Source organism: Ischnura elegans, chromosome 12, assembly GCF_921293095.1.
Source record: "Ischnura elegans chromosome 12, ioIscEleg1.1, whole genome shotgun sequence".
Taxonomy (NCBI): domain Eukaryota; kingdom Metazoa; phylum Arthropoda; class Insecta; order Odonata; family Coenagrionidae; genus Ischnura; species Ischnura elegans.
Genome location: NC_060257.1, coordinates 42,077,075 through 42,104,877, shown reverse-complemented (window position 1 = coordinate 42,104,877; position 27,803 = coordinate 42,077,075). Strand labels below are relative to the sequence as shown.

The window sequence follows — 27,803 nt, the reverse complement described above, 5'->3', positions numbered from 1 at the left end:
ACATTTTTTACCTGTTAGTTACACCTAGTCATCAGAGGATCTTTTACGTGACAGCTTATCAAAGGGACTGTCCCATAAACAAAGAATACCGTACTTGACGGAATATAAGACGCACTGGCATATAAGATGCACCATTATTTAGAAGGCCACACAAAAGGAAAATAAGTTTCAATAACCCACACGACAGTGCATTACGGCAATAACTTTAAATGTGGTTCATTTTAGTTCTCACATTTTGTAAAAGCCAAATAAACAATCATTGAATGCAATTGCCAAACATATTTTTATTAAGGAAAATTAACAAATGGCAAGCTATTTTGAACATATGCAAATTTCAATAATGAATAAATGAATGAACAGCAAGCAATCGAACATAATACAAAATAAATCAGAAACAACAAAAAACACAGATCCTTTTAGTTCTCACCTTTTGTAAAAGCCAAATAAACAAAGCAGAAACATAGGCGGGCAAAGCAAAGCGGAAACGAAAGCCAGCAGAGCGAGCGTTACTAGTTTCGTTTACTTTTTAACGGGAACAGTCATGGTCCTTATATATATATATGTATATAATAGGGATGTGTATAAGGACCATGGGAACGGTGCGATGTCGGAAGAAAACCATCCCAGTTCTTTCTTTTGAGCTATATTTTTGTAGGCAAAAATTTAGTTAAATCTGATTAAATAATTGCGGGAGAAGTAGAAAAAGTTATGTGTTTCTAGACCTTTATCCGAGCTTTGATTCAGTATTGAAAGTTAACCCGTGTCCTTCACATATAAGACACAAGTAACTTTTTCGAGACCACATTTAGGAAAAAAATGCGTCTTATATGCTGTTATTAAGGCCATTTTACACGGGGCACGGAATTGCGCAGGTTAGAGCTGCATTAATTTCTAAAATGGCGTGGAATTGCACGAATGCATGAACGAAATTAGAACAGGGGCTGTTTTGCCGTTTTGCATCCACAAATTCTCGCATGTGTTCCACCAATTCACCACTTTACATGACACAATTTTGATTGCGCCTTCACACGTACGTCAGATTGCGCAATTCCGTGCACCGTGTAAAACGGCCTTTAAATACAGTATTTATGAGCCTGGGCTACCTGAGCATCATGATCATTGCCTCATTGCCTGGGCCCCATTCCTCCATTGCTATCTGGCTCCTTATTTGTCTTACTTGCACTCGATGTGCATAAAGATTAAAAATGATATCACATGAGAATGGAGATGTCTCTTTATCCTTCTTATTCACCTATTCACGAATTATCTCGCACGTGACATTTCAGTATGTGTCTTCTCAAAGCAGATTTGTCACTGTAGGCATGCGAGCAGTGGTCACATTTATACACATTTTCTGGTTCGTGAATGAGCATGTGCATGTTAAGACTTTTGCAACTTGGAAAAGATTTGAGGCACATTCGACACGAGTACCGTGTCTCTCCCTCGTGTTCATAAAGATTAAAAATGATATCACATGAGAATGGATAGGCCTCTTTCGCCTTCTTATTTACCTATTCACGACTTATCTTGCACGTGACATTTCAGTATGTGTTTTCTCAAGGCAGATTTGTCACTGTAGGCATGTGAGCAGTGGTCACATTTATACACATTTTCTGGTTCGTGAATGAGCATGTGCATGTTGAGACTTTTGCAACTTGGAAATGATTTGAAGCACATTCGACACGAGTACCGTGTCTCTCCCTCATGTTCACTCATGTGCAACTGGAGCTGATTAATCACGGAGAAAGACTCGGAACAAACGCCACATGCGTGGGGTCTCCCTTTGGAGTGAACACACATGTGCGCACTCAATTCATCACTTTTCGCAAACGATTTGGAACAAGCGCCGCAAGAGTAGGGTTTCTCCGCACTGTGCGTTCTCATGTGCGTATTCAAGCTGCCGCTCTGACTGAAGGACCTGTAACACACGTTGCATGTATAAGGTTTCTCCTTTGAGTGAACACGGGAGTGTACCTTTAACGAACAACTCTCGTTAAACGACTTTGAGCATATGCCGCATGAGTAAGGTTTCTCTCCGGTATGCGTACGGAAATGGATCGTCAAGTGACTCCTCCGACGGAAAGCCTTGGAACACAAGCGACACGAGTACGGCCTTTCTCCGGTGTGCGTGAGCATGTGGTCGTCGAGGACGCCCTTGCGCGTGAAAGATTTGGAGCACACGCCACACGCGTAGGGCCTATCTCCATTGTGCGTGCGCAAGTGGACGTTAAGGTCGGAAACGGCGGCGAAAGATTTGGAACACGCAACGCAAGAGTGGGGCCTCTCTCCTGCGTGCCTGCGCATGTGAAGTGCGAGGTCGCAATTCCAGAGGAAAGATTTGCCGCACACGCTGCATAAAAAGCATCTTTCTCCTGAATGAGTTTGCGCGTGCTTTCGTAAAGCACCACTCGTTTTAAAGGACTTTGAGCACACGGTACACGCACGTGGTGTGCTCCCACCAGCTGCGCAACTTCTCCTCTTGCGGCTTCCATTATTCTTCTCCTCCTCTAATCCTCCAGAACGTGACTTGCGTCGTCTCTCAACCTCTTTCCTGGGCACTTGTTCTCCTTTGCTGTCCAGGCCCTGAGAAATCTCAATTACCATGCCCATAACGTTAGATTGAGTCCCTAATTTCCCTTCCATCAGATCACACTCCTGACTCTTTTGTGACAGCAGGTTATTCACAATGGTAGGCCGATGGTGGGTGGTGGATTCTCCTGAGTTGTTCACCGTAACAGAGCTGTCCAGGCCCTTAGAAATCTCGTTTACCATGCCCATAACGTTAGATTGAGTCCCTAATTTCCCTTCCATCAGATCACACTCCTGACTCTTTCGTGACAGCAGGTTATTCGCAATGGTATGCCGATGGTGGGTGGTGGATTCTCCTGAGTTCTTCACCACAACAGAGTTATCCATTCCAATTGCATTTCTCCCCCCTAACGGGTGTGAAATGGATGCCACTGGTACTGGTACACAGGAGGGAATCGAGAAACCTGGAAGAGAATTTTACATTACAGGTGGAAGTGTCAGACATAGAATGACAAGCTAATTCAGGATGCCCAGCCAATCAAATCAGAAAATTTTATGCATTATTCCAAGTTTTCCAGGAAAATATGAAAAAAATACAGGTTAATTTTACGTGATTACTGCAATAGATATATAGAGGATTTTTATATAAAGAATTTTAAAACACCCAAAATTACATCAATACTTTCAACTTTATATGCATATGGCTGGTGCCCTAACACCCCCTGCCACACGCCTTTTAGGCGGCTAGCGGGGTAATATGTAGATGTAGATGAAATTTAATTCTTGCAGGCACGAAGAAATACTGTTTCAAACTGGTTACCTCATCCCTGTGTTCCTACAGCAACTCATTACATGATATCGTGCATAATTTTTTTGGATGCAATAATTTTAGTAAACTGTCAAGTGATATGCCCTATATATGACGCCCAAGTGATATGATATTTATGACATGGGATGCATTTGGGGAGAAAATTTAATACTTCTAATACTCCTAGAGGTAGATGACATACGGTAAGATGAGCCATAGCAATTTTAAAATAAAATCCTGGGAAAGTGCTCCAGGTCAGCACCAGATATTAATAACAAAGGGATGGTAAATATTCTCTCTTGATACAGAAAGATGAGACTGGATTGTTAAGGCCATTTTACATGGGGCATGTCATTGCACATTTTAGCACTGAAAATATTTTTGAAATTATGAGAATGCGATCTCAGAATCAGAGCAGGGGCTATATTGTCATCTCGTATCTGTGCATTCCTGCATGTATTCTAGCAATTCACTGCTTTACATGATGCAGTTTTGACTGCACCTTTGTACATAGGTCAGATTTTGCAATGATATGCCTCATATAAAATGGCCTTGGGGGATGGAAATAAGTAAACTATGATTCACTGAAACTTGAAGTACCCTGACTGCATTAAATGTGCACCAACAAGTTTGCTATATCTTCATCGTTTCCTACATATCTCGTTTTGATGAAAAATAGAGATAAAATGTAGTTTAAGTGCAGCGAGGGGTTTTGGGGGATAAATCTCCCCCTCCAGAGCTCAGAGAAATTTTTAAGTTAAATCTATTTTACTTAATTGGATTAATATTGCTTATAGAATAGTGTGAGGATTAACAAAATATCCCTCAGAAGGCCATAAACATTTTGAACCATTTATCTTAGTTTTTTTTCTGGCAGAGGCCTCCCGCTTACCCTGGCAGGTATACCACACCCCCAGGCCCTCCAGTATTAGTTGCGCCTGAAACCCCTCCTATCCTTAATTCCTAACTGCACCCCTGGTTAAGCGGTTGCACAGCTGAAAGAATCCAGGGGATCTAGTTTCAAATCTGTGTTGAGGCAAAAAATTTTTTCTCTGTTGAATTTGGGAATTTCCTTTAGGAATAGTCAGAATAGACACTAAAATTAAATAACCATAACTTACAAGTAGTGATCAATGTGGTTGCACTGTCCAGTGAGTGAAAGTGCACTGCATTTCCTGAACCATCTTCCACCTCTTGCTCAAGTTTGGTTGAAGCACAAAATCTGTCCATGCTTGCACTAGGTGATGAAGTCAGTTTCTCACTCAAAGTCATAGCCATTGACTCTGTTGTAGACCCATGGGATGCTGCCTGATTCTCACCAGCTCTCACTATTTCTTCCTCGTTGTAAGTGTGCTGAAAGTAATCATCAAATAATGAATCAGGTAACACCAGTAGCATCACACCTAGTTTAGCATAAGGTTAAATATAGCCAATGGCCAGTGGCATAGCCAGGAATTTTGTTCGGGGGAGAGGGCGTCCAAAACCAGGGGGGAAAACTTTTGAAAAATAGAGTACTAAGTAATGGGTTTTAAGCAAATTTTAACACTTTTCATAATCGAAAAAACTTCATTTGTTAATGAAAATTTGTTTAAATTCATGATATTTTAACATTTTTTTTATTTTATGAAAGAAAATAATTGTTTCCATATTTTGGGGGGGGGGTCCAGACCCTTCGGACCCCCCCCCCCTGACTATGCCACTGCCAATGGCGGATTTAAGGGGAAAAAGTGGCTATAGGCTCCCCCTATTGGAACGAAACATACACTAGATATAATTGAAATTTTTGGAGGTCAGGAGGCATGCATTAATCACGACAGGCATTTGGGGGGGGAGGGGTTCGAGGTGGTTCTTTCCCCATCTAACATGGGGAAAGGGGGGATCCCGGCAGGTATCAAGTAATTTTTTTCCACAAGAAATATTGTAAATTTGTGATCTTACAGTCCAGCCGTGAGGGTTGTCCAATGACAGGTAGAAGGGTCTAGGTCGATGTAGGGGGCATGGTTGCCAGGTAAGAAAGGGAAACACCCATATCACATGCAAATGAAGGGTTCCGTGAAGGAAATAGCCGGAAAGGACGGTGAGCGTGAAGGATCAGAAGGAAGAATCCCTTGTTTTGATGATTCGAAGAAAGAGCTTGTTTTTGTGGTTCAGGTTTGTTTCAGAGTTTCATATGCATGTGACAACGTTGTAGGACTACGCAAGGGTGTGAGGTGCATTTGGGGGACAGCAATTGGCTGGAAACTGTGCTGATGCAGAGTTCTTTGCCCCTCCTTTTGAGCTGTCATCGGACAACTCTTGCCGGCCAGACTGTAGGAATCTTAAATACTAGTGTTGACAAATCTTACATAAAGATAATTAAACAAATAAGCAAATTGTTTTTTCTCAAATAAATCTAATGCAATGAAGCATAGATTAACATATTTACATTGAAAATATGAATTTTAAACAATCTCAAGTGAGATTACAGGGAGGGGTTCAAGTCAAATCTCATGATATCTCTCAGTAGGGGGGGGGGGGGTCCAAAAATCACGTCATGTAATTAATAGACGTCCCCTTACCACTTAGCACAAAAATACTTACATACTTATATTTTATGGTAAATTTACCTACTATTGAGAATTGAATCGCATTTAGATGTAAAATTAAGGCAAATTTGTGTCTTTTTTGGCCAAAGAATTAGCCCAAAAATAGCAGTTTTTGAGCCTTGAAAATCCTTTATTTCCAAAATTTCTGAACTCCCCTTCGGCAGGGAGGAATTTCCCAGACACAATTTAATTTTTGTTAGGCTTACTTTTAATTTAGTGGAATTATCTTTAGTTCATTGATTCCTTATTTGTTTCACACAAAAATTAGAATTATTAGACACACACGACGAACAGTAAACGTGAATATTTTCAGCACATCTCTAAAAAGGGTAACATTAAACTGAAGTATCAGCTCTAAACTTAAACCCATTCTACATATGACTATTTTCCACATACTACTCTATTAAAACGTTCATAGCCTGGAACTGAAACATCCACTGGCTAGAGTTGGCAACGATATTACAATACAGCCGAATCCTACCCTCATACAGGCCAATATTAGAGATGGATCAAATAGCATTTTTCTCGAATTTAAATACCAAATTTTTCCCCAAATATCAAATACAGCATTACTGAACACTGGATATGTATTTTTTCCATCAATTTTAAATAAAACAGTGGTATAAAAAAAAATGCTGAGGACTTAGCAAGTCATTCTACTTCAATATGGCTCCTAAATCCAAATGCAACCAATCATCCATGATTGAATCAAACTTGCACGCATGGCGAGCACCGCATTACAAGATAAGAGGAAAACAAAAATAACCTTCATTTTTAATTCTATTATTCTCATCAATTTTTTGAGGCCAGCCTTAATGTTAGCTGGAGTCATAACTTTTTCTTAAGCAATTCCTACACAATGAACAGCTTGATAAATGGTTATTGGTTTTCCTGGATGGTGTGAAAATCACCTTTAAGAAGATGATCAATTTTTGCAAATTTTCAGGTATGAAAAGATTAGTTACTGACAACTTCAATAGATCTTGTCAACACCAAGTAGTTTTCAAGTTTAGCGATGCTTTTTTGTTTTATTTATTAGCTTTTATCTTTATGTTTTGAATTTTAAAAACAGAACAATTTCATGGGCCACATTGAGGCACCTGAAATCTGTCACATTGCGGCCCAAGCCAAAGTGGCTTGTTGTGGCCTTTGATTGTTTTGATCATACACCTTGTTTCAAGAGTGATATAGCTAACGTAAATATATTTAAATGTCACATTTGAAACACTCTCTAGTGCTTTACTATCAAAAATCAAAATATCCATCTTACCTGAGTAGTAATTGACAATGAAAAACAATAGTATTTCATATTTTGCACTATAAATACAATAGAAGCACATCAATCTGCAACAGTGGCACAGCAAGAGGGGGGTTTTGAGGGATAAAACACCCTCCAGAGCTTAGAGAAATTTTTAAGTTAATATTTTACTTAATTGGATTAATATTTCTTATAGAATAGTGTAAGGATTAACAAAATATCCCTCAGAAGGCTGTAAAACTCAACTTTTTGAACTATTTATCTCAAATTTTTTCTAGCGGAGGGCCCCCATACCTCCCGCTTACCCTGGTGGGTATACCACACCCCTAGGCACCCCAGTATTAGTTGCCCCTGAAACCTCCCCTAGCCGTAATTCCAAGCTGCGCCCCTGATCTGCAATAAAGTTGCGGTATCCATATGCAAATTGGAAGCATGGTTAATAATGAGTTTTATGCTGTTTCCAAAAGATAATAGCACCTATCACATAACATAAAGCTACATATGTATGCTTGCTGTCTCAAAGTGGCCCATATCTCATTGCAGCCCACTATAATAATAATAATATTTATTAACTTCATTGGGATTATACATCCATGAGTTTCTTCAAGATAATACAGCATAAAATGCTAACATATAATAAAATACGATACAAATGAGCTGTACAAACACACAGCTATCAGTGGGATTGAGGTCATAGGTTAATACACAACACCAGTTAAAAACTCATTTAGATTGTAGTAGCTCTTTTCAATTGACATATTTTTCAGTTTGGCTTTGAATTGGATTGATGAGGAAATGGAACGGATGGTGATAGGAATCTTATTGCACACAGTGGCAATGGAGTGGTATGGACCTTTTAAACAGACTCTGTAGGAGTATTGGAGGGTGTGTATGTTGTTTTTGGAGCGTGTGTTGTGATTGTGTAGGTTGGCGTTAACAGGGAAAAGATGAGGATTATTTCGAACAAACATGGCACAGGTAAGGATATAGGCTCGTATCATAAAAGTCCCCTCGAAGCCGGCCTCCACCTCATTGTCGTCAGGAGGAGGAGATGCGATATCATAAAACCGACCTCAACCTCAAAAACGTCGAATATTGAAGCCAGCCTCGGCTCAAACTTTGAGGTTAGATTGTTGTCGGCTCAAAGCGTTTGAGGTGACTTCTGCCATTGCGAGAAGATGGATGCTTTCCCGAATGTGAAGGATTAATACGATCTGGACGTTTTTGGGTCATATTGAGGACGATCGGATATGCAACCAGAATCCGTCTAGCGGATAGAGACAATCCACTAGATTGGTACACGGACGAGGAATTCTTCGACAGGTACAGGTTTCAAAAAGTAAATAAAACCGACGTGTTACTTCCGATGCTACGGCCGGATAATGCCGACTTGAGAGGCGTTCCTGTCCCGAGGTTATTATAATTGCTTGCTTTTCTAAGGTTTTATTCCACGGGCAGTTTTCAGGTGAGTGATTTAAATACTTTTCCTTACATATTTGTAGCGGTGCATTGATATTATTTGTTACGTACAACATCATTGCTTTTATTCTTCTCGCAGTCACTGTATAACTAATAATCATGAAACACCGGGTGTAAATTGTATTAGTTGACGAAAGAATTTATATATGAACTTATTATAAGCTCAAGGTGTTACATACGTGCAATGCTCTACGAATTTCAGATAAATGTTTACATAGTATAGCATTTATATTATTCGAAACGCCATAGATAATTATCATGAGTATCTGTCATTGTAGTAGATAGTCTCTGGCGATTTCCATGAACTGGCTCAGTCGACAATGTCAAAGATAATTGAGGCATGCGGTTTTGTTTATTATGGCACAATCATGGGCGTATCCAGCGAGGAGCAGCCCCCCCCCCCCCCCAGAAGCAAAAATTGCAAGTCTTTAAGCAAAATCTATTCTGAATTGAAACGAAAGCATTCAACAAAATTTATTTAAACCGGTGAAAAATTATACGCACAATACATGTAACTAAAGTAAAACTATTTTTTCATGGAAATAATCTCATAAACTAATATTACAACTTGGTTCCCCCCCATTTAGACCATGGCTTGCCCCCCTAGTATTAATCCTGGGTACGCCCTTGTGCACAAATCTGAATCATCTCTCTACATTTATCTTTTGCCTTGGTCAAAGAGAACAAAAGAGTTGGAAACCTACTTACATTTAACTTGCGTTACTACGTCGTAAATGTAATGATTAATACTTCTTTAAAAATATACAATACATTGGTTTGATTATTTGATCCAATTAAATTGCAGGTTATTAGTACAGAAATTACTGGGAAGCTGCCAAAGGTAGTGAAGATTCTTCAATCACACGAGGAATTAGCCACTGCCAGAAGACTTTTGTATCGAGTGGCACACTTTCCTGGCGTTGATTTGATAATGATATGATTATTTACCTAAGTATTAGAACAAATACAAGTGATATTTGCTTTACTCTGCATGTAATAGGTGGTTGTTGGTCCCAGGCTGGAGATTTTGGATATTGTTCGTCGATGGCCTGGGTCTACACACAACGCTAGGATCTTCCACAACAGCTGACTGTGTCTCCGTTTCGACAGAGATGAAGTCAATGGCTTATTGCTGGGAGATAGCATAGCTAATATACCTTTACACACCAGTGTGCAACCCAGCCACACCAGCTGAGCATAGGTTGGTTAGAGGAAAAAATAAATTGTATAACTTTTATTGAAAAGGGTGGTGTGCAGTGACAAAATGATTTCATGGAAATGATAGCGGATGTATACATATCATTTATTTTTTCAGGTACAATACATCAAACATTGCAACCAGATCTGCAGTGGAGAGGGCATTTGGGATACGGAAGTGGCGATTTCCCTGCCTCTCAATGAAAATAAGAACAGCCACTCAAACATCAGCTAAAATAATACTGGCTTGAGCTGTACTCCACAACGTGGCCATCAGCCAGAGGGAGCCAGTTCCAGAGCACATACAATTGCAAGATCCCCATGCTGATGTTCCAATACCTGCCGTACAAAATAGAAATCTCAGTGCCATAGTTGAAAGAAGAGCTTTCACTAATCGCTATTTACACGCCATCAATAGATTCAACATCATTCTATACAACATTACACTCAATATTTCAATTACAATTCAAATACACTCATCATATCACAAATTATGCACAGTTGAATTTTAAATAATACCTAATAATATGCAATGAAGGTGTCATTGCTTTACAAATATAAAGTGATGACTCGTCAATGCATATTATTATTATTTAAAAGCATCTGAATGGGCACATGAACACACAGACATACACACCCTCTCTTTAAGTACTGGAGAGCCAGGGAAATGTCTTTTGGTCCCAGGTTCAAGTCAAGGAAAATCCTGATAGTCACCTCCAAGTGGTAGAGAGGGGACAACGTTTGTAAAAACGGCAAACTATATAGGGACCGATAATCTACCAGTATAAGGAGAAACCTTGACGTGAGACATCCTCTTCCATAGGGTGAATGTGCAGACAAAAGTTAGGATTGTATTCAGCCCTTTGTAATGGGAAAACAAGTCTTAAATGCACATGAGCACACAAGGTCAACCAGTGGCGGATACAGATGGGGGGCGCGCGCCCCCCCTTGCGGGCCCGCTTGTATTGCCGAACATTGCAAAACCACAATTGTAACTTTTTTATATCATAAGATGGCATTGTATTTTACATGTTTATAATCACTTTAATTAAATTTTCATATACTTTGCCTGTGACTTGATCATCTTTTATTACGATAAAAGTAAAGACAACTCAAGATATGTTGGGCCCCCCCCTTGAGTTTTTTCTATATCCGCCACTGAGGTCAACTGCAAAGGATATAGAAGTCAAGGGAAAAGAAATACCCATTCCAGAAGTATCACTCATCGTACTGGAGTATTCTAATAAGAATGACAGGTTTTTAGCAGAAATTTCCTTAATAGCATGCCCCTATGCAGCTATTTCGGGTGAGCTTCATCAAAGGATAACTGCATAATGTAAGGCGAAAGAGGGAGGTGGGGAAACTTCTCACAACATGATTGAAAGTAGGAGAATGGGATGTCTGGGCTCTGAGTAGGAAATGAAATTGTCAGGAGGGTAATGAAGCAATGCAATGTATGCAAGACATCAAGAGGCCACAAAAGCATAGCATAGAGTGCACAATGTCACGCCATGATCATTCTCATACATACATGAAAACAGAGATAAATCAGGTTTTAAATTATGACAAATAATGGTTGGCTGCTGATAGTGGTAAATGATATTTTTGAGGGGTTAAACAATATTAGCAAGTCTATATTGTAGAGCATGTAAACTTTTGAGATCCAGTTTCAAATTAAATTGGCTTTTGGTAGCATAATCACTGATATACTATATCATGTTCCACAAAACCTTATAATAGTCTGACCTAGGTTTCGACTTGGTACAATATGTCATTCTCAAAAGTTAAAATACATGTTTGGTGATCTTATACTGTTTTGGAAAGGTGAAGGGGAGTAAAGACAAGTCATTTGAAGGCATAAGATCAAACAGTATAAGGTATAAGAAAACAGTATAAGATCACCAAACATGTATTTTAACTTTTGAGAATGACATATTGTACCAAGTCGAAACCTAGGTCAGATTATTAAAAGGTTTTGTGGAACATGAAATAGTGTATCAGAGATTATGTTTCAGCTGTCACACACCTCCACCACCCACCCTTTGATTGGAAATTGGTTTTTACTTCCCATACAAAAAAATCTGTGCTGCGACTGCACTAAATCTGCACTGTAACTGGACTAAACTCTGTGTTTAGCACAGTCACAGTACACTTTTCTGTACTAGACTGTACTATGGCAGCTATAATTTGAGAAGAACTGTACTGTAACAGTGCTGGATCACTGTGCTTGAACTGTGCTAGAGCTCAGACTGCACTTTGACTGGGCTGGGTAACATGACTGGAGCTGTACTATGGCTCAAACTGGACTGTGACTGGGTTGGGTAACTGGACTGGAACTGTACTATAGCTCAGACTGGACTGTGACAGGGCTAGAAAACATGACTGGAAGTGTACTGTGGCTAAAAGTGGACTGTGACTGGGTTGGGTAACATGACTGGATCTGTACTATGGCTCAAACCGCTGCGACAGGGCTGGACTTAAACTAGTCATTGACAGGAGAAAGTATTTCCTATATTATTTCATATCACGATCAACTATCATTTCCATGAGAATATGAATGCGTAAATTATATAAAAATTTATGTTGACATTACCGCGGCAATGCATAGCTCCAGCTTGCTTATTATTTTGGTAAAGTATGGTCAAAAGAACAACTTCCGCCGATACTCAGCCATCTTTGTTAGACAGCATTGGTGTTGAACCGGTTGTAACATTCCTTGTTTACGTGCTCTCATCCTTTTAATTCTACGCTGTACGATGGATGCGTCGATGTAAGATCGACGCTAAGAACATGAAGAAGTGAACTTAACTTCAATTACATCAAAATTAGCTACTTAGCCGGGAATTTTTCTTGCGGGTGAAGTGATATCGTCGATTTTGCTGAAATCCGTGTGGTTCGCGATGAATCAACTTTCCACGATTGATTTTGACGACTCGCAATCTACTCCTTGCGAAGCACGAGAGAGTTGAAAAAAGACATATCTTTATTTATACTCTGCTGCTGGAGGTAAGTACTCAACTTATCTAAAATTAAATTCAGACAAACTTAAACAGCCAAATTTTGAAGTAACATTAGATATCAGTATGTAATGTGTTTTCCTTTTAATTTCAGGAAGGAAGCCAAAGAGGCAAATGAATTGAGCGGCCATGCCTTAACAAGACTTTCATTTTTATGTTTATAATCATGAGTACATGTATTTGTATTTAATAAATTTCTTTTATTTTCATATCTTATTGTCATTTATTGTGCTCCACGGCGTTAATACTGAAACTTCATCAACAAAAACTATCAAGGTGGGCATATTTGTGGCAACTAGACAAATAGCACTGACGTAAATTTTGGTGGTTTTTATGTTGAGTGCCCGTTGATGTGCAGAATAGGATTTGTCAATTTTTCTCATAGAACCTAAGTGCTTCGATAGCAATATTTTTAGTACCATAAACTTTGTTCATATTAAGGAAGTGGAACGTAACAAATTCAGTGAGTGTCTGTTAGGAATATGGTTTATCTTTCCTTAGACTAGTCAACATTCGAATGAGTGTAGTCGTTTTGGCCACTGTTATCTCTTTGCTGTTTTCTGATTGGATCAGGCAACCAATCTTCAAACACCCAAAAAGGGAACTATATATCTCTGCTAATTGTCCTATCTTGATTTAATTCTGCTTCTTGTTTTCAATAAGATATACAGGGAATGCAATAGCCACATCAAGACTCAATTATTGATTCATGGAAAGAGTATTACAGTAAAAACTGTGCTATGGCAGCTGCACTGTGGCTGTGCTATGGCCACTGCACTATGACTGTGCTAAGGCAACTGTACTCTGACTGTGCTATGACAACTCCACTGTGACTGTGCTATGGCAACTCCACTGTGACTGTGCTATGACAACTCCACTGTGACTGTGCTATGGCAACTGCACTCTGACCGTGCTATAACTGTACTGCGATGTTTCAATTCAAGTGCAGTTTAAGTAGAGTCACAGTACAGCCCTTTCAGCACAGTTACAGTGCAGCTTTAGTACAGCCACAGCACAGATTTTTTTGTATGGGTTAAAATACTCCCAAGTACAGTGTTTGTTTAAATAAATGTTGTGACTAATTACTACAGGTCCGTGAAAGTGGTTTTATTTTTTGCTAAAATTCGTTTTAAAACCATGTGATTTCGGTGTTATAGAAAATCTTGGCAGTGTTATTATAATGCTACAATTTTTTCACGTTTACACGCATTTTATTATTTTATGGTACACATTTCATGAATACTTATACTCTTACTAAGCATTTTACATAACATATTTAACACAATGACGACTGTACAAAATTTATTATATAACTAAATGAAAGAAATGGTTAAACTTCTATTGGTTCAAGGTATATGAATGGTTCAAGTATGTAGTCTTGGTGAATACGATCGGTAAACTGCAAATTCCCACTACCTCATATGTGTATACTTCGAGAGCCATTCCAGAATTTTTGGATTGTCAAGTTTCTCTACAATAAATAAAGCCTTTAAAAATGCTTCTGTAGTAGCAACAACAAGCTCCTACTTTGCTTTCCTTGACTGAGTGACTGTGTTTTCAAATGATAGCTGTTGTTTTGCGGTTCCCCTTTCTTTCGCACATTTATGTATATTGCTACTGATTTGCTTTAACAAAGTGTCACATCTTTCAAATTAAAATCTTTTATCACAAGCTTTGCACAGTAATACTCTATCTTTCACATAAAATCCTTCTCAGCTGAATTCACTTGCCCTGGTATGAACATTATCACTAGCTTTTGGTATTTTAAAATTCCTATCCTTTGTTCGGTATTTAAAGCTAGAACTACGATTAAAAAACAGTCCAACAGCAAAACACAACCCGTCACAATGGTGTTTTCAAACTGAGTGCTGAGTAGATACGGTATAACCATAGTACTGTACAACTTACAACTTGGCCAAAATGTTACATGTCATGGGTTCCCTTTCATTACCCCTCACCCAGGTGTTGAGGGAAAGTAGGAAAGCAGCTAGATATAACAAAATTGCTTAGTTTTGATTACAGCTGTTGCCAATCAGTCAGGGAAGTCAGTGGAAGAAGCTTCATCTTACTTAGCCACTCTTAACAAAACATAATGGGATTCAAAGAAACTTGAAAAATTACCTCCTATTTATCGATCCTGAAACATCTAGAATGAGATGCTTTCTCACCTGAAGAATGAGATATTAGATTTGGCCAATGCCGAAATGATTTTTGTTGCATTTTAGCTCAGTGGAAAGCCGAATGTCCGACGATCCGTCCGCTAATAGGGGGAACCCCCTCTCCTATCCTTTCTGTTCCTTGCTTCCCTCCCCCCACTGCTAGTGATTAGTGCTTTCAAATAACCATATATGTCTATGGATGTCTTTAAACGAATCAAATCGCGCAGTTGACCGCACGGCGGTTGATGGCCGCCGTGGTCACCACGGGGTTTATTTCAATCCGGTCCGGCAGTGTGCTACAGGCGTGAAATACAGGCAGTGCTACATTGAGCTACGCCGCTTTCTGACGAAACGACTTTTCGCCGGCCGCCGTTCACGTCACGATGCCGTGAAATTCAAGCCGCTTTCAGATGAGACGACTCTCTGCCACGCAGTGGGCCGTGCCATGAACGGCGGCCCGGTCCCAGTCAGCGGCCGTGTTTAAGTCAATGAAATTGTTACATTAGACCCACACTCAAGGTTTTCCTGCTACAAGTTATCCAATTAACGCTGTCTATTGCGTCGCGGTGAGTCACCGGAATTACTGCTCCGCATTGATGGGTGCTGGGCGCGTGAGCTTGTATTTCCGCTCTTTCGCGGCCGCGTTAAATTTCTTTCCGCACATTTTTAATTCATAATATCTAATTATTCAGGTGAGAAAGCGCCCCAATCTAAATATTTAAGGATTGATATGTGGGAATCGAAGAGAGAGGCTGTGATAAATTTAGCGGAAAATTCTGGCGGAGAAATCACTACGGTGCACGATAATATGCGGATGCGTTATGCGTGAGGCTAAACGAGCCAATTGACCTTGAAATCGTGATGAGATAGAGCAAATGAACGCTGGTAGCGTTAAACAATGAAGGCTTAGGTTTTAATAGATTATGACTCATTGGATGTGATTTTTTTGCTAATCCACCTAAAACCGCAAAAATAACGCAAAATTTTGTTTCTATTTACCGATTTCGCGTTATTTCGTTTTATTTCGCGATATTGCATCTCGCGAAATTCACGGACCTCTACTAATTACAGCTTTTCTTATTATAACTAGGTGATGCTGCCTTTGACATTAGTGGACATGCTGCACCGTCTGCTCCTTGGCTCATAATAAGTATCACTGGATATTAACTGATTAGATTATGTAATTATTTTAACAAAAGTTAATTCTCTAAAATCATATGCTTTCCTACCACCTATAACTGTGTATCACATCATATTACATTATTTTCTTTTCCAGATAATATGTTATTGTTAACTTGTCATACCTGCTAAAGTATACGATTACTGAGGTTTCTGCCAAAATTTATGTATTTTATCCCTGCTGTTGCAATCATTAAAAATGTATCAAGCAACTGATTTTTTTTTCTAATATATTATTGACTAAAATCTTAGGTGATTACTTTCCAGATAAATTTAAATTCTAACCAAAAAATAATTTTATTACTACCTATATTGTAAAAAATCAAAGAGTGCAGATAGTGATGCAAACAATGATTTAGATAGATAATGATTCAAAATATCCTATTTACATTTCCATGAAAATATATATTTTTTCCAAGGTCACTACTTGACAATGTTTGTGGTTTTTACCAACTAATGACAAATAAATTGATTTAATGACCCAGAGGAAAATTCTGCAAATTCCATACCCCCGAAATTAATACCTTTCTTAAATAAATACAGTTAAAAGAAACAACACCAATTGACCAGTATGCATATTAAGGGATAAGCAGGCATTGTAAATAAAACAATTTTATGCCATATCAGATAAATATATTTCAGGCCATGCATGCAGGCAGAAGCAGGTTATTTTGTGCAATTTGGTAGTACAAGGATATAATTGAGTGTATGCAGTCCGTCATAAGCAATGCAAGATGTTGGTAGAAATAATCATGGACATGCAGCAATTGAGGAAGGCGTGGGAGTGAGGAAAAGGGTGCTTGGAGCGAAAGCAAGCGACAAGCACCACCCAGAGCTATAGGCACATGGAGTGAATCACAGCAGTGGAGGTAAACCAACAGCACCAAGGGCACTCAGGAGAGATGGATGCAAGGTTGTAGCACTCGAGGAATTGCAAGTAGAATATAAGCAGCACCTTTCACTTACTATATTGTTGCTAGAAAGAAAATAAAATTCACAATTAATCATCTAAAATTCCAAGGCACTCTTCCACTATGCCCCTGCAAATACAAATTGTCATTATTATATGTAACTAAAAATGCAGCACCAGTTATTTATATTATTCAAGTATTATCATGAATTTGTAAGTGGACATGTATGCCATTTTATGAATTACAAGTTAATCAGGAATCAGTCATATCCACATAGAAGACAGGAGATATAAAAACATAATATAATTTAAATGATGCAATTAGGATATAAAAACAAATAAGCATACATTAACATAGGAGTTCCTAAAGTGACTAAGTTATATAAGGATCTACACACAGAGATACCATACCCGCTTATATTCTACTTCCATTGCATGCAATGTTCTTTGATGCTCCAATTGCTCGAGTGCTGCCTGAATCCTTATCTGCCGCAGAAGAGCTTCATCCTCTGCGGCAGCCTGCCTCATCTTCGCTTCATCAGCTGAGGCAGCCTGGATTCTGGCTAACCTTGCATCCAACTCCCTTCGATGAGCTTCAGCTCTTGTGAGAGCCCTTGGTGCTGTGGTGTTTCTGGTTCCCCCCACACAGTCTGTTGGCTGCTGTGGAGAGGGACCAGGCCCCATAGGGAACTGTAGGGTATCCACAGCCTGCCTTGGCTTCGAAGCAGAGTCAGAGACAACAGCTGTGGATCCCACAGCTTCCACTATGGGTGTCTCCTCCAACTGTTGTGATTCACTCCATGACCCAGCGGCATCTTCATTTTGAAACATAAAATGGATACACGAATTTAATTTTTCGTGGTGAATACTTCTGATGAATATTTCTCGGGTTTGCAACCAGGTTAAAGCTTGAAGGCCAAAAGTCTTCCGAAACGTTGGCTTTCATAAAAGCTTTAACCTGGTTGCAAACGTGAGAAATAATTGTCATAAAATGGATACTTTCAGATATGACTACATGGAATTATTACTTATGAAAGTTATGTTACAAGTTTAATAGTATCATGGAAAATCTTTTAAAATCAATAACTGATTATTTTAAAGGCCATTGCACAGCACAGCACCCAAGATCCCCGGCAAAAATATCCATTGACCTAGGCAGTGGCAGCCTGTGACTTAGCCAGTGATTCTTGATTTTAAAACAAATCACTGGTCATGTTGCCGGGAAGTTAATTTCCGCTAAATTTACAAAAAAATATAAAAGTTAAAATATGGCGAGATAAACTATTCTTAAATTGACTGATTTGTTCAATTTTTGACTTAATATACCTTATGTTTTAATTTAAAATATCAATTACATATTGATCACTGTCAAGCCCACTGGTTATGTCACTGGGCAAATCACGGTCTCATTTCACTGGGAAACTCACTGAGTAGTCACTGAATTCACTGTGTACATCATTGAGAAGTCACTGTATATTTTTGCCAGGGATAAGTGAAATACTGCATGGGTATTTAGGAATCCTTGAACATTACTTCCACTCATTAGTGCATTCTAATTATGTCTTGATAAACTTTGAGGTGTACAGTTGACAGAATTTTGTTCGACAAAAATATTAGATAAGTAATCAAGATTATTTATTAATAAATTTCAACGACCCGTTGACCTTACCTTCTCCTCCGAGGTCTCCATCAATGACAACAAAATCTTCAGGGCCACTGGGTGCTTCCATCAATCGATCACTATCCCCAATTGACAACAGATAGTGATCGATCGATGGAATTGCCACTTCCAACTCTGGAATGGTGCTGTCTTTCGACGTGGATGGGCAAGGTCCTCTGCCTGTACCCATCCGACGTCGTGCTTCCTCTGCTAGCACCCTTTTCCTCCTCATTTTGATAATATCCCACGCCTTCCTCAATTGTCTACAGTTTTGCTAAATAAATGGAAAACAAAGAAACATTCCGTGAAAGATATAACGGCTAAGTAATAACAAATTATAAGTTACACGAATAAAATAAAACCGAAATACATCATAAGATAAGCACAGTTGAAGTGATTTACATATATATTCCAGAACCGATCTCGAAAGCGTTATATAGCAAAAACTATTCGATTATTAGATCATTCTATATGATGTCGACTTACCTGGCATACACATCCATGATTATTAAACTCTTCAGTTATTTTCTGCCAACATGTTGCCTTGCTTAAAACGGACTCCGCATCCGAGCGCTTGCACTCAATTACGTCCTTGTACTTGACCACCAAATTGCACAAAATCTCCTGCTTCTGCATGGACTTAGCCATTTCTGTTTATATTGCTGATATTGGTGGGCAGGAGCTGGAGGAGACTTTTATGATATGATGCGATTGAGGGATCTCCTCGTCGAGCTAGGCCGACTTCGAACGAGGCCATCCTCAATTTAAACTTCGAGGGGACTTTTATGATACGGGCCATGGATTGAGGGGGGAGTTAGGATGCTGGAACTTACAAAAAGTGGTCTGCCTGGTGTGCGAATGGGGACTCTATAGATAGCTTTAACAGCTTTCTTCTGGAGAGAAAAGGTTCTTGACGACAGAAGGGAATTTCCCCAATCTCCCCTACTGATATGAACTTGATTTAAAAAAGCTCTATTTCTGCTTTTTTCGCTGGCCGCTGCATGCAACACAGCAGGTTTTTGCATTACACTTCCTGAATTAACTGAATTTTCCCCAAGGTTTTCCAGGGGACCAAAATTTCACAAGTTTTACTGGTTAACTTTAGGTGAATATGACAGAATGCCTCACCTCATCCACTTCATCCTTGACGGCAATTTCAACTTCCACAGGATCCTCAATCATCTCAGAATCGGATGGCTCCACTTTGATTGGTCTCGAGAAGGCCTATTAAAAGATAAAAATAAAGTACGATCTTAAAAAAAGATGCAATGCAAGGGTGTACCCAGGATCAAAACTAGGGAGGTGGGGGCAAGCCATGGTTGTTCAAGTTGTGGGTAAGATTAAACACGTTGCGTACGGATGACGAGAATTCTCGTCATTTTTTTTCCCAAATGTTCCGGATGGATGACGAAGATTCTCGTCATATAGGCGCGTCAACCTAAGCAATTTTAAAGCATACAATATGTATTCCTTAGTACGTTTTCAGTTGTTGCTCGTTATTCATAATAAAATGATGCATCATAACGTTTGATTGGATGAAATTATATTCTAAACATTAGCTTTTTAACCATGTTTAAACCAAAGGCATATTTCCAATCTCAACACCTCCACCCAGAATCGGCGTTCCTAGGAATTTAAATACCCCGGTATGCAATGTGTTAAGCATGGAAAAGGTGAATGAATCAGCATTTCAAGGAAACTGTAACAGCTCTTTATAAGTTTTTAAAATTATTTGCTTGAAAAAATATTATTTTCCTTTAAGATATTTGCAACTTTTGCTTCTTGGGGGAGCAGCTGCCCCCTCCTGCCCCTCGCTGGGTACGCCCATGATGTGGGCAAAGCTATGCCGAAGGAGTGTTTTCCTGACCATAATGCAATTTCCCTGATATTTCAATGATTTCTCAGACCAGTTAGAACAAGGGCCTTCAATCTGCGGCCCCCGGACCGGATTTGGCCAGCCGGTTAATTTCTTGCAGCCCTTAGAGGCTAAAGAAAATATTGTATCGTGCCTCACAATATAAAATAAATATCGAAACACTTGACAAAAATAAACGATGCCGTGATGCACTGAATTGTTGAGGCCTTTACTTTGCAGAATTCCATTCTATGGTTGGAAGAAAATTACTTTATTTTTCTACAAAACACACACTTTATTGCCGACTAGTTTCGGTACACCGAAACCGACGGTTCGGTGTACCAAAACTAGTCGGCAATAAAGTATGTGTTTTGTAGAAAAGCAAAGTAATTTTCTTCCAACCATAAACAACGCCAAAAATTGCTGTGATAGATTGAAATTTTTGACAAATAAAGATTGTTGCACTTTAAAATTATATGTTTTTTCTTTTTAAATCTTACTGAAGTGGTGTCAAAGTGACGTGTAGCATTGTGGCCCACCGGACGATGCAAAATCGATTTCTGACCCTTGCATATAAAAAGGTTGAAGACCCCTGTGTTAGAACCTCAAGACCTTAAGATAGCAGCATTACTGCATGTGCCTGTCAGTTATTTGGATAAACCAATATATCGCGATGATTATGAATAAATATATCTCTATTTTTGCTTTTATTTGGATGCATCTGGAAAATTCAGCGCATTAGGCACGTTTTCACTGGTCTCAGCATGCAACAAAGCTGATTTTTGTTGTAAGCTTGCTGAATTCACTGAGTTTTCCTAAAGGTTTTCTAGAAGACCTATATCCTTCGAGTTTTACTGGTTAGATGGATATGAAAGAAAATTCACTAACTCGTTTCATTCATTTCAATTCATTAACTTTGTGGTATTCCATAATAAGTTTTCTTGGATAATACACTATCACTTATACCACATCTTTTTTACATAGCGTGACCCAGGTTTCCTTGAATTATCATCATCTCCAGGCACAAATTATAATAATAAAATGATAATTCATTGAAACCCGGGTCGCACAATGTAAAAAAGATGTGGTGTAAGTATTATTGTAATATCCAAGAAAACTTGAATATCAAAGAATTCCTCACCTCATTCACTTCATCCTTCATAGCAATTTCAACTTCCACAGGGACCTCCATCAACCCACGATCGGGTGTCTCCACTTTGATTGGACTCGATAAGGCCTTTTAAAAGATAAAATAGAGTGGTATCTTAAAAAAGATGTAATCATTAAAAAAAATTGCAGCAAATGGTACATCAAACAAGAAAATAGGGTAGTTTCCTTCATCAAAGAAAACGAAAGGCCTTAATTGTGATTCGTTACCCACCATTAGCGTATTCATAATATACAAATTAATTGGTTTTAGAAATCCCAGTTTAGATGAGTGTTAATGGTCAATTATAACCTCATTTGAAAAAGGCCAGATTGACACCCATGCGATGTCACTCCACGTGACGTCACAGGGACCTAGATGCTATACGAGTAGTCAGGAGTTTTACACTGTCTGAGATTACCAATGCATGCTCAGACAATTTTAATAAGTGATTATTAAGAGATGTTTCCCTGAGCTCTGTGCCTCAAGCATGCATTGGTAATCTCAGACGATGTAAAACTCCTGACTACTCGTATAGCATCTAGGTCCTGTGACATGGGTCCCTGTGAGGCACAGAGCTCAGGGAAACATCTCTTAATAATCACTTGTTAAAATTGTCTATGGCTGGAAAGTTTCCTTCGTTAGACAGGGCACTAATAATCCTTATTTAAGCCAAGCGCTACCTGCTAGCAGGGTACTCTACGCCACCGACATGCTCAGCAGCAAGCAGTCTGCATCGTAGCGGCTTAGGAAAGCTATTCCAGTCCTAGCAGAATTGGTTTATATTCACAAACAGTTTTCATACACTGTATCAATATTAAGTTGCAAATACTTTAAAGAAATACAAGTAAAATATAAATAAATACAATAATCACTCGCTAATGCAACAGCATAGACTGACACTGGTTGTGAATAAGTGCCATAAGATAACCACCGTTGAATGCAAAGTTTCTAATCATTACCCGATAAAATGAATTTTCACAAAGTATCAGTCACATTCATCAATTTGCAGATAAGTCCAATGGTCCAAAACCATGCAATTAAGAATGCCATTTTTAACATGGCATCTGACTTTAAGCAGAGCTCCTCACCAGAGGATCTTGTTCAACTTGTGTATCCTGCAGTTTTCTCCATGCCTCTTGCTGATCCCCAGCATTGAACTCTTGCTGGAAGGTGGACCGTGACTCAAGACACTTTTTCTTAAAGAGCTTGAAGTCTGTCAGCTTGTCCAGACAGACAGAGCAGACACATCTTGGGAAGCCGTCCAATGGGCCTACCTACAATCAAGAGGGGGGGAAATTTCCAATGCAATACGATGAAAACTCAACAGAAGGACAATAAGAACAAAGTCAACAATTATGTAAAAAAATAAAGGAATATAATTTTTTTCAAACAAATAAGGCTGGGCTGGTCTGTACATGAATATTCACATCCAGCGACATGTATGACTTGCTATTCACAAAGAAAAGGTAAGCGTAGCCTCTCTAAAATTGCAGATGATTTCATGCATGAAAACCAGGTAAAATTATTCTAATTTCGATGATAAGTTGTGAGCATGCATGCGTTACATGTTTTCTCAATTTTTCCTATCATTCATGAGTGAGTTAGGACGACTTTTTAAAATTAATCGAGGTGATACTCTTACATTCAAACGACAATGGACACTAACTACATAACTAACCTCGATTTGAAGCAAGTCCTGTATCACTTCGGCAGCAATGTAGCCGTGATTTTCGTTGATACAAAAAATATCAAGGAGATTATCACGCTTGTACAGGCAAAGCCTGCACATTTCATTTAAATAATTATTTCCCATTATGATCACGACTTAAATTAAATGAAAATATATTTAATAAAATACATAGATAAAGAAATGTAACAATTGGCACACAACAAAGGCAGGTATTCACAGAATATGAGTTTGATCAGAGAAGTAAACATAGCCCATTGTGTTTATATTTGTGATCCTTGTGATCGGTGAAAATAATCGATTTTCGATGATGATCGATTATTGAGTTCCAATTATTTCGATTGTGTAATCGATTGTAGGATGTCGATTTAATCGTTGAATCGATTATTTAAGTTCGATCTTCACTTGAAAAAATCGGCGGCTTTTACTATATCTCAAATCGCGTGAGAATCAAGTACCGGTGGCTATATTCTTATATTTCAATTATATAACAGTATTTGAATTGATAGTGATAGGGAAAATTCATAATGGCTCCCTTAAAAAGTCATTGATGAGTCAAAAAACTGACTGGAAAACTCTCTAGAGTTATTTTTTTAATTAAACAGTTAAAAAATCATGTCTTAGATCATTATCATGATTAATACATTACACAGGTTAGTTGACTTGCTACCCGTAGTAATCCGAAAGCGCTGTGGTCCGACTCCCGCGTCTATTAGTTCCCCACTTTTGCCACTTGTCGCGACAAAAATATTCTCTGGGTTGCTTAGTCATTACATTCCAACGCAAGGCAACGGACGCTTGTGTGCAGAGCTCCGGAATTCATCAATTTGTGAGATTTTCTTTGGAAAATATTTGCAATTCTCGAACTTGTTATGTGTGGGGATGCACGACCGCTTACAAGAAGACGCAAAAAGTGAACACTTCGGTGGATATCTGGAAGAAAGCAGGTCCAAGGCTATGGCATGGTGTGGCTACGGTGAGTACCATTTTAGTTGGTAAGAGGGATTGATCAACTTTGGCCGATTTTTTTAAAATTTCTGTTATTAGACGTTAATATACATATCTTGTGATGAGATAACAATTGGTTATCATTCGCCGTGGGAGGAAAGTGAGCACTGGGGAGGAAAATGTGCTGCTGATACTTCCCGCCAGCAATGGCGGGAAGTGCCAGCTATATGCAAGTTGGCTAAAGACCTATGAAAAATTAGATCCAAAGTTTTTAGAATACTCATGTTTGCTGTTTATATCCGAATAAAATATTTTAAAGTCGGCCGGTAAGCAATTAATCGCCTTTTTTACACATCGTGGGGATATCGCGGGCGACTCCATTTTGGCGTCCTTATTGGCATTTATACATGAATGTTCTTCTCTGGACTGAAAGCTTTCTATTTGTCTTCTAAATAAGTGGGGTTTAAATCAGGGATAATCAATGTAGTGTAATGACTTCAAGGCAGAATTGTTGATAATGTGAAGAGATCAATTTAATCTGCCATGTGCTTCTATTTAGATGATGCATATATCTCGCGGATTGATGCGCTGACGCAATGGCGGAATAGGAACCTCTTCGCAATGCCTACGAATTTATGTCCGCGCCAGTGAATGCGTTGTGAAAATAGGGCATCGTCGAATTAATTTGATATCTTTTCGTTTTATAAAGTGAGTTCTCTTTCCGTTTGAAACATAAAATCGCTCTTTCCGTTGATAAGAGATATGTTTGTATTTTTTTATGATAGAGTTCTAAACTTTCACTGATTGGTAACTAGAAAATGTTCTACCATTTGTAATGAGTGTTAAACTATTTCTTATTGAGTGTTGTATTGTCGATCCTTGTGTTTCTTCCTTTAAATCATTTTTCTTACATCTGTTTTCTACCTTTTAGGTGGAGCATTGCTGTGGTTTTGCTTTTTCGATTGCAAGGATGCTGGGCCAGAAACGGCCGCTGGAGTAGTGCAATTGGTGGGAGCGAAGTTAAATTAGTGAAAGTGAAATGCAATTAATACTATTCTGGAGCAGTCAGTGTTATCATAGTGCAATTAGGTTAGTGTAGTGCAAGTGATTTCAACGATACAAGGCTTGAATTTTTGTATCAACTGTTCTCAGTGTTGTTTCATTATTTATTTGCTGGGCTTAATCATCTTAAGTTTAAACTGTTTATATAAGGAAAGTTATTTTACGTGGTGTGTGACTCACACAGTGAATAGCTATAGTTTGATATTGGACTAATGAGATTTCTGTTTTACATTTGAAACTACATTTCTATGTAAGTTACAATTTTGGCAATAAATTTCTGTTTGATGTGATTGTGAACAATAATTGGGATATAATTATTTAAGTCTACATGACATCCGGTCCACGTTTCCCGTAACAGCTGCAAATTGCATGATTTCTAATGTGTGTTACAGTTAATGTGAGTGCCACCCCATCAGAGGCAAGTATTTGCAAATCCATGCACAGGTGAGTTTTGTGTTATAGTCATAATAAAATGCCAAATTTCAATTCTGTGAAGGACAACTGTTAGATAGGGTAGCGCTTTTTAGTCAATAGCATTCTTCATTCTTAATCTTGCACTGTGACATCCGTTGCAAATGCAATGAGCATTGTTAGATTAATAGGGAAATTGCATACTTTTTATAAACAGTATGCTGATATACTACAGTAAACACTTAGTACCGCAATATACCTTTTTCCGCTTAAAATTCAGTTTTTACCTTAGAAAATGACTCCCAAAAGTCTCCCGAGTTTCGCGGGCTAAAAAATACCGCCCCCACTAATCTTTGGCCGTGACGTCATAGTTCAGTACGAGTCCAAGATCCAAGCTCAGTAACTGCAGGTTTGGAAGAGCCACGTTGCGTTTAAAGGAGAACATGGCTGAAACAAGGAAAAATTACAAGTGGTGCATTGTTCCTCTGTGCAATAACACCCCAGAAAAAATTTTCGACACGGCCAGTGCAATATAAATGACTCCGCGCACCGAAAAATTAGCCGTTTTGTCAACTTCATGAACTTTGCAACTCAACCTAAGGAAAACTACTACGTCTACAGCATTCATCTTCCACATTAATTTACACTCGTCAGTGCCGATTAATAAAATGGCTTTTGGGTATTTTTAGAACTTATATTTTGTTATAAATTAATGAAAATATTTAAACATCGTTTTGTCCCAAAGATAAAGGAAGTTGTAGATGGAAAAAGAATGGAATCCAGAGGTGGTCACAAAAAATGAATCGCAGCATTCTTTGATTTTATTCTACGCCGGCTTGCTTTTCAGAAAAAGTTGAGTCACAATGAGGAATGTTCCGCGGCCCTTGATTTGGAAACTGTGGAGATAGAGGGAGACGTGTGGATCAGCAATTTCCATTTAGTTGGTTGTCAGGATAAACCAAGGATCCATTTAAAGGTTGTTAGGCTATCGTATAAAGATAGGACTGATGTGCACCACAGGGGAAATGGGATGTTTGAGGGAAAGTCAAACCCAAGTTGTCCAAATAATGTGCAGTTCTATGTTGCTCTTTCCCAGTTAAAACCAAATAGAAATTGGATTGGGATGATATTTTCACCACGGGTTCCAGTGATAGTGAGAGTGCAGGTGATCATGGTCATCGTCGAAGGTCATCCCTCTAGGATTTCCGATACGGAATTTTTAAGTGACAACCGATCGCAATGACGATGAGCTCGCCTTTAGAGTAGGTTTCAGATATATCGTGAGAAAAGCTCCCAAAATGTATTAAAGACTCTGTTTGGAAAATATTCAAATTTTAATGTAACTTTAGGAAGGCCTTCTAATTACAAAAGTAACTAATTAACACCTGAAGACGTTGTATTTATTATATTAATCAAAATGCGATTGACCGATTCTTTCTGCAGAATAGGAAGTGGTTTCGGGGTTTTGAGTTACAAGATGGTAGATTGTGTTGGAAGTTCGTCTATATTATCGCTACTAAATTGAAACATTAATAGCCTGGCTTCCTCAGAGCTTCCTGTCGCCCTCCAGGCAAGGTATTTTTAAGTTGAAAGTATCATCGACAGCTTCGAGGTGGAAATAAGTTCACCGTAAGGCTCTCTACCGGACTGCCAAAAGAATACACATTTCACATGAGTATACGCTTTCGCCAATGTTATACGCAAGTCTCACTTTGTTATGAACTATAAAACATTTCAGATGCACATCGGTTGGTTCCTTTAATTGCGACGATGTTTCCCGGGCGACCACCATATCGAATTCCCATCGTAAAAAATGCCCCAGATATGATACGCTAAACTTTTTTCGCGTATAGAAGCCGATATTCACTTTTAACATTGTTTCTTATGGGATATATGTTTCGATTAACGT

The 27,803-nt window shown here is 38.7% G+C and overlaps 1 protein-coding gene and 1 long non-coding RNA gene across 3 annotated transcripts; one reads left to right on the top strand and one right to left on the bottom strand.

Moving 5' to 3' along the window:
* Nucleotides 1-1,506: 1,506 nt before the first annotated feature.
* On the bottom strand, nucleotides 1,507-23,716 carry LOC124169524 (zinc finger protein 879-like). 2 transcript variants are annotated; one of them, XM_046548156.1, is made up of 6 exons: nucleotides 23,465-23,716; nucleotides 22,875-23,060; nucleotides 21,778-21,873; nucleotides 19,910-20,005; nucleotides 4,459-4,690; nucleotides 1,507-2,993 (listed from the first exon to the last, which is right to left on the bottom strand). In XM_046548156.1, exons 1-6 carry the CDS (start codon nucleotides 23,597-23,599, stop codon nucleotides 1,516-1,518), a joined length of 2,223 nt encoding a protein of 740 aa, XP_046404112.1. In that variant the 5' UTR covers nucleotides 23,600-23,716; the 3' UTR covers nucleotides 1,507-1,515. The 2 variants fall into 2 exon arrangements, with proteins under 2 accessions (XP_046404112.1, XP_046404113.1); XM_046548157.1 differs by lacking the exon at nucleotides 21,778-21,873.
* Nucleotides 23,717-24,109: 393 nt separating this feature from the next.
* Nucleotides 24,110-25,786, top strand: LOC124169072. The gene is made up of 2 exons (XR_006867027.1): nucleotides 24,110-24,449; nucleotides 25,353-25,786. It is a non-coding gene; the product is annotated as an uncharacterized LOC124169072 (long non-coding RNA).
* The last annotated feature ends 2,017 nt before the right edge of the window (nucleotides 25,787-27,803 follow it).

Coding starts and splice junctions, on each gene's coding strand:
- LOC124169524 (XM_046548156.1), bottom strand. CDS start 23,599: ATGGGAAATAATTATTTAAATGAAATGTGCAGGCTTTGCCTGTACAAG. Junction 21,874..22,874: donor AAGTTGAACAAGATCCTCTG/GTGAGGAGCTCT, acceptor ATCTTTTAAAAG/GCCTTATCGAGTCCAATCAA. Junction 20,006..21,777: donor TGAAGGATGAAGTGAATGAG/GTGAGGAATTCT, acceptor ATCTTTTAATAG/GCCTTCTCGAGACCAATCAA.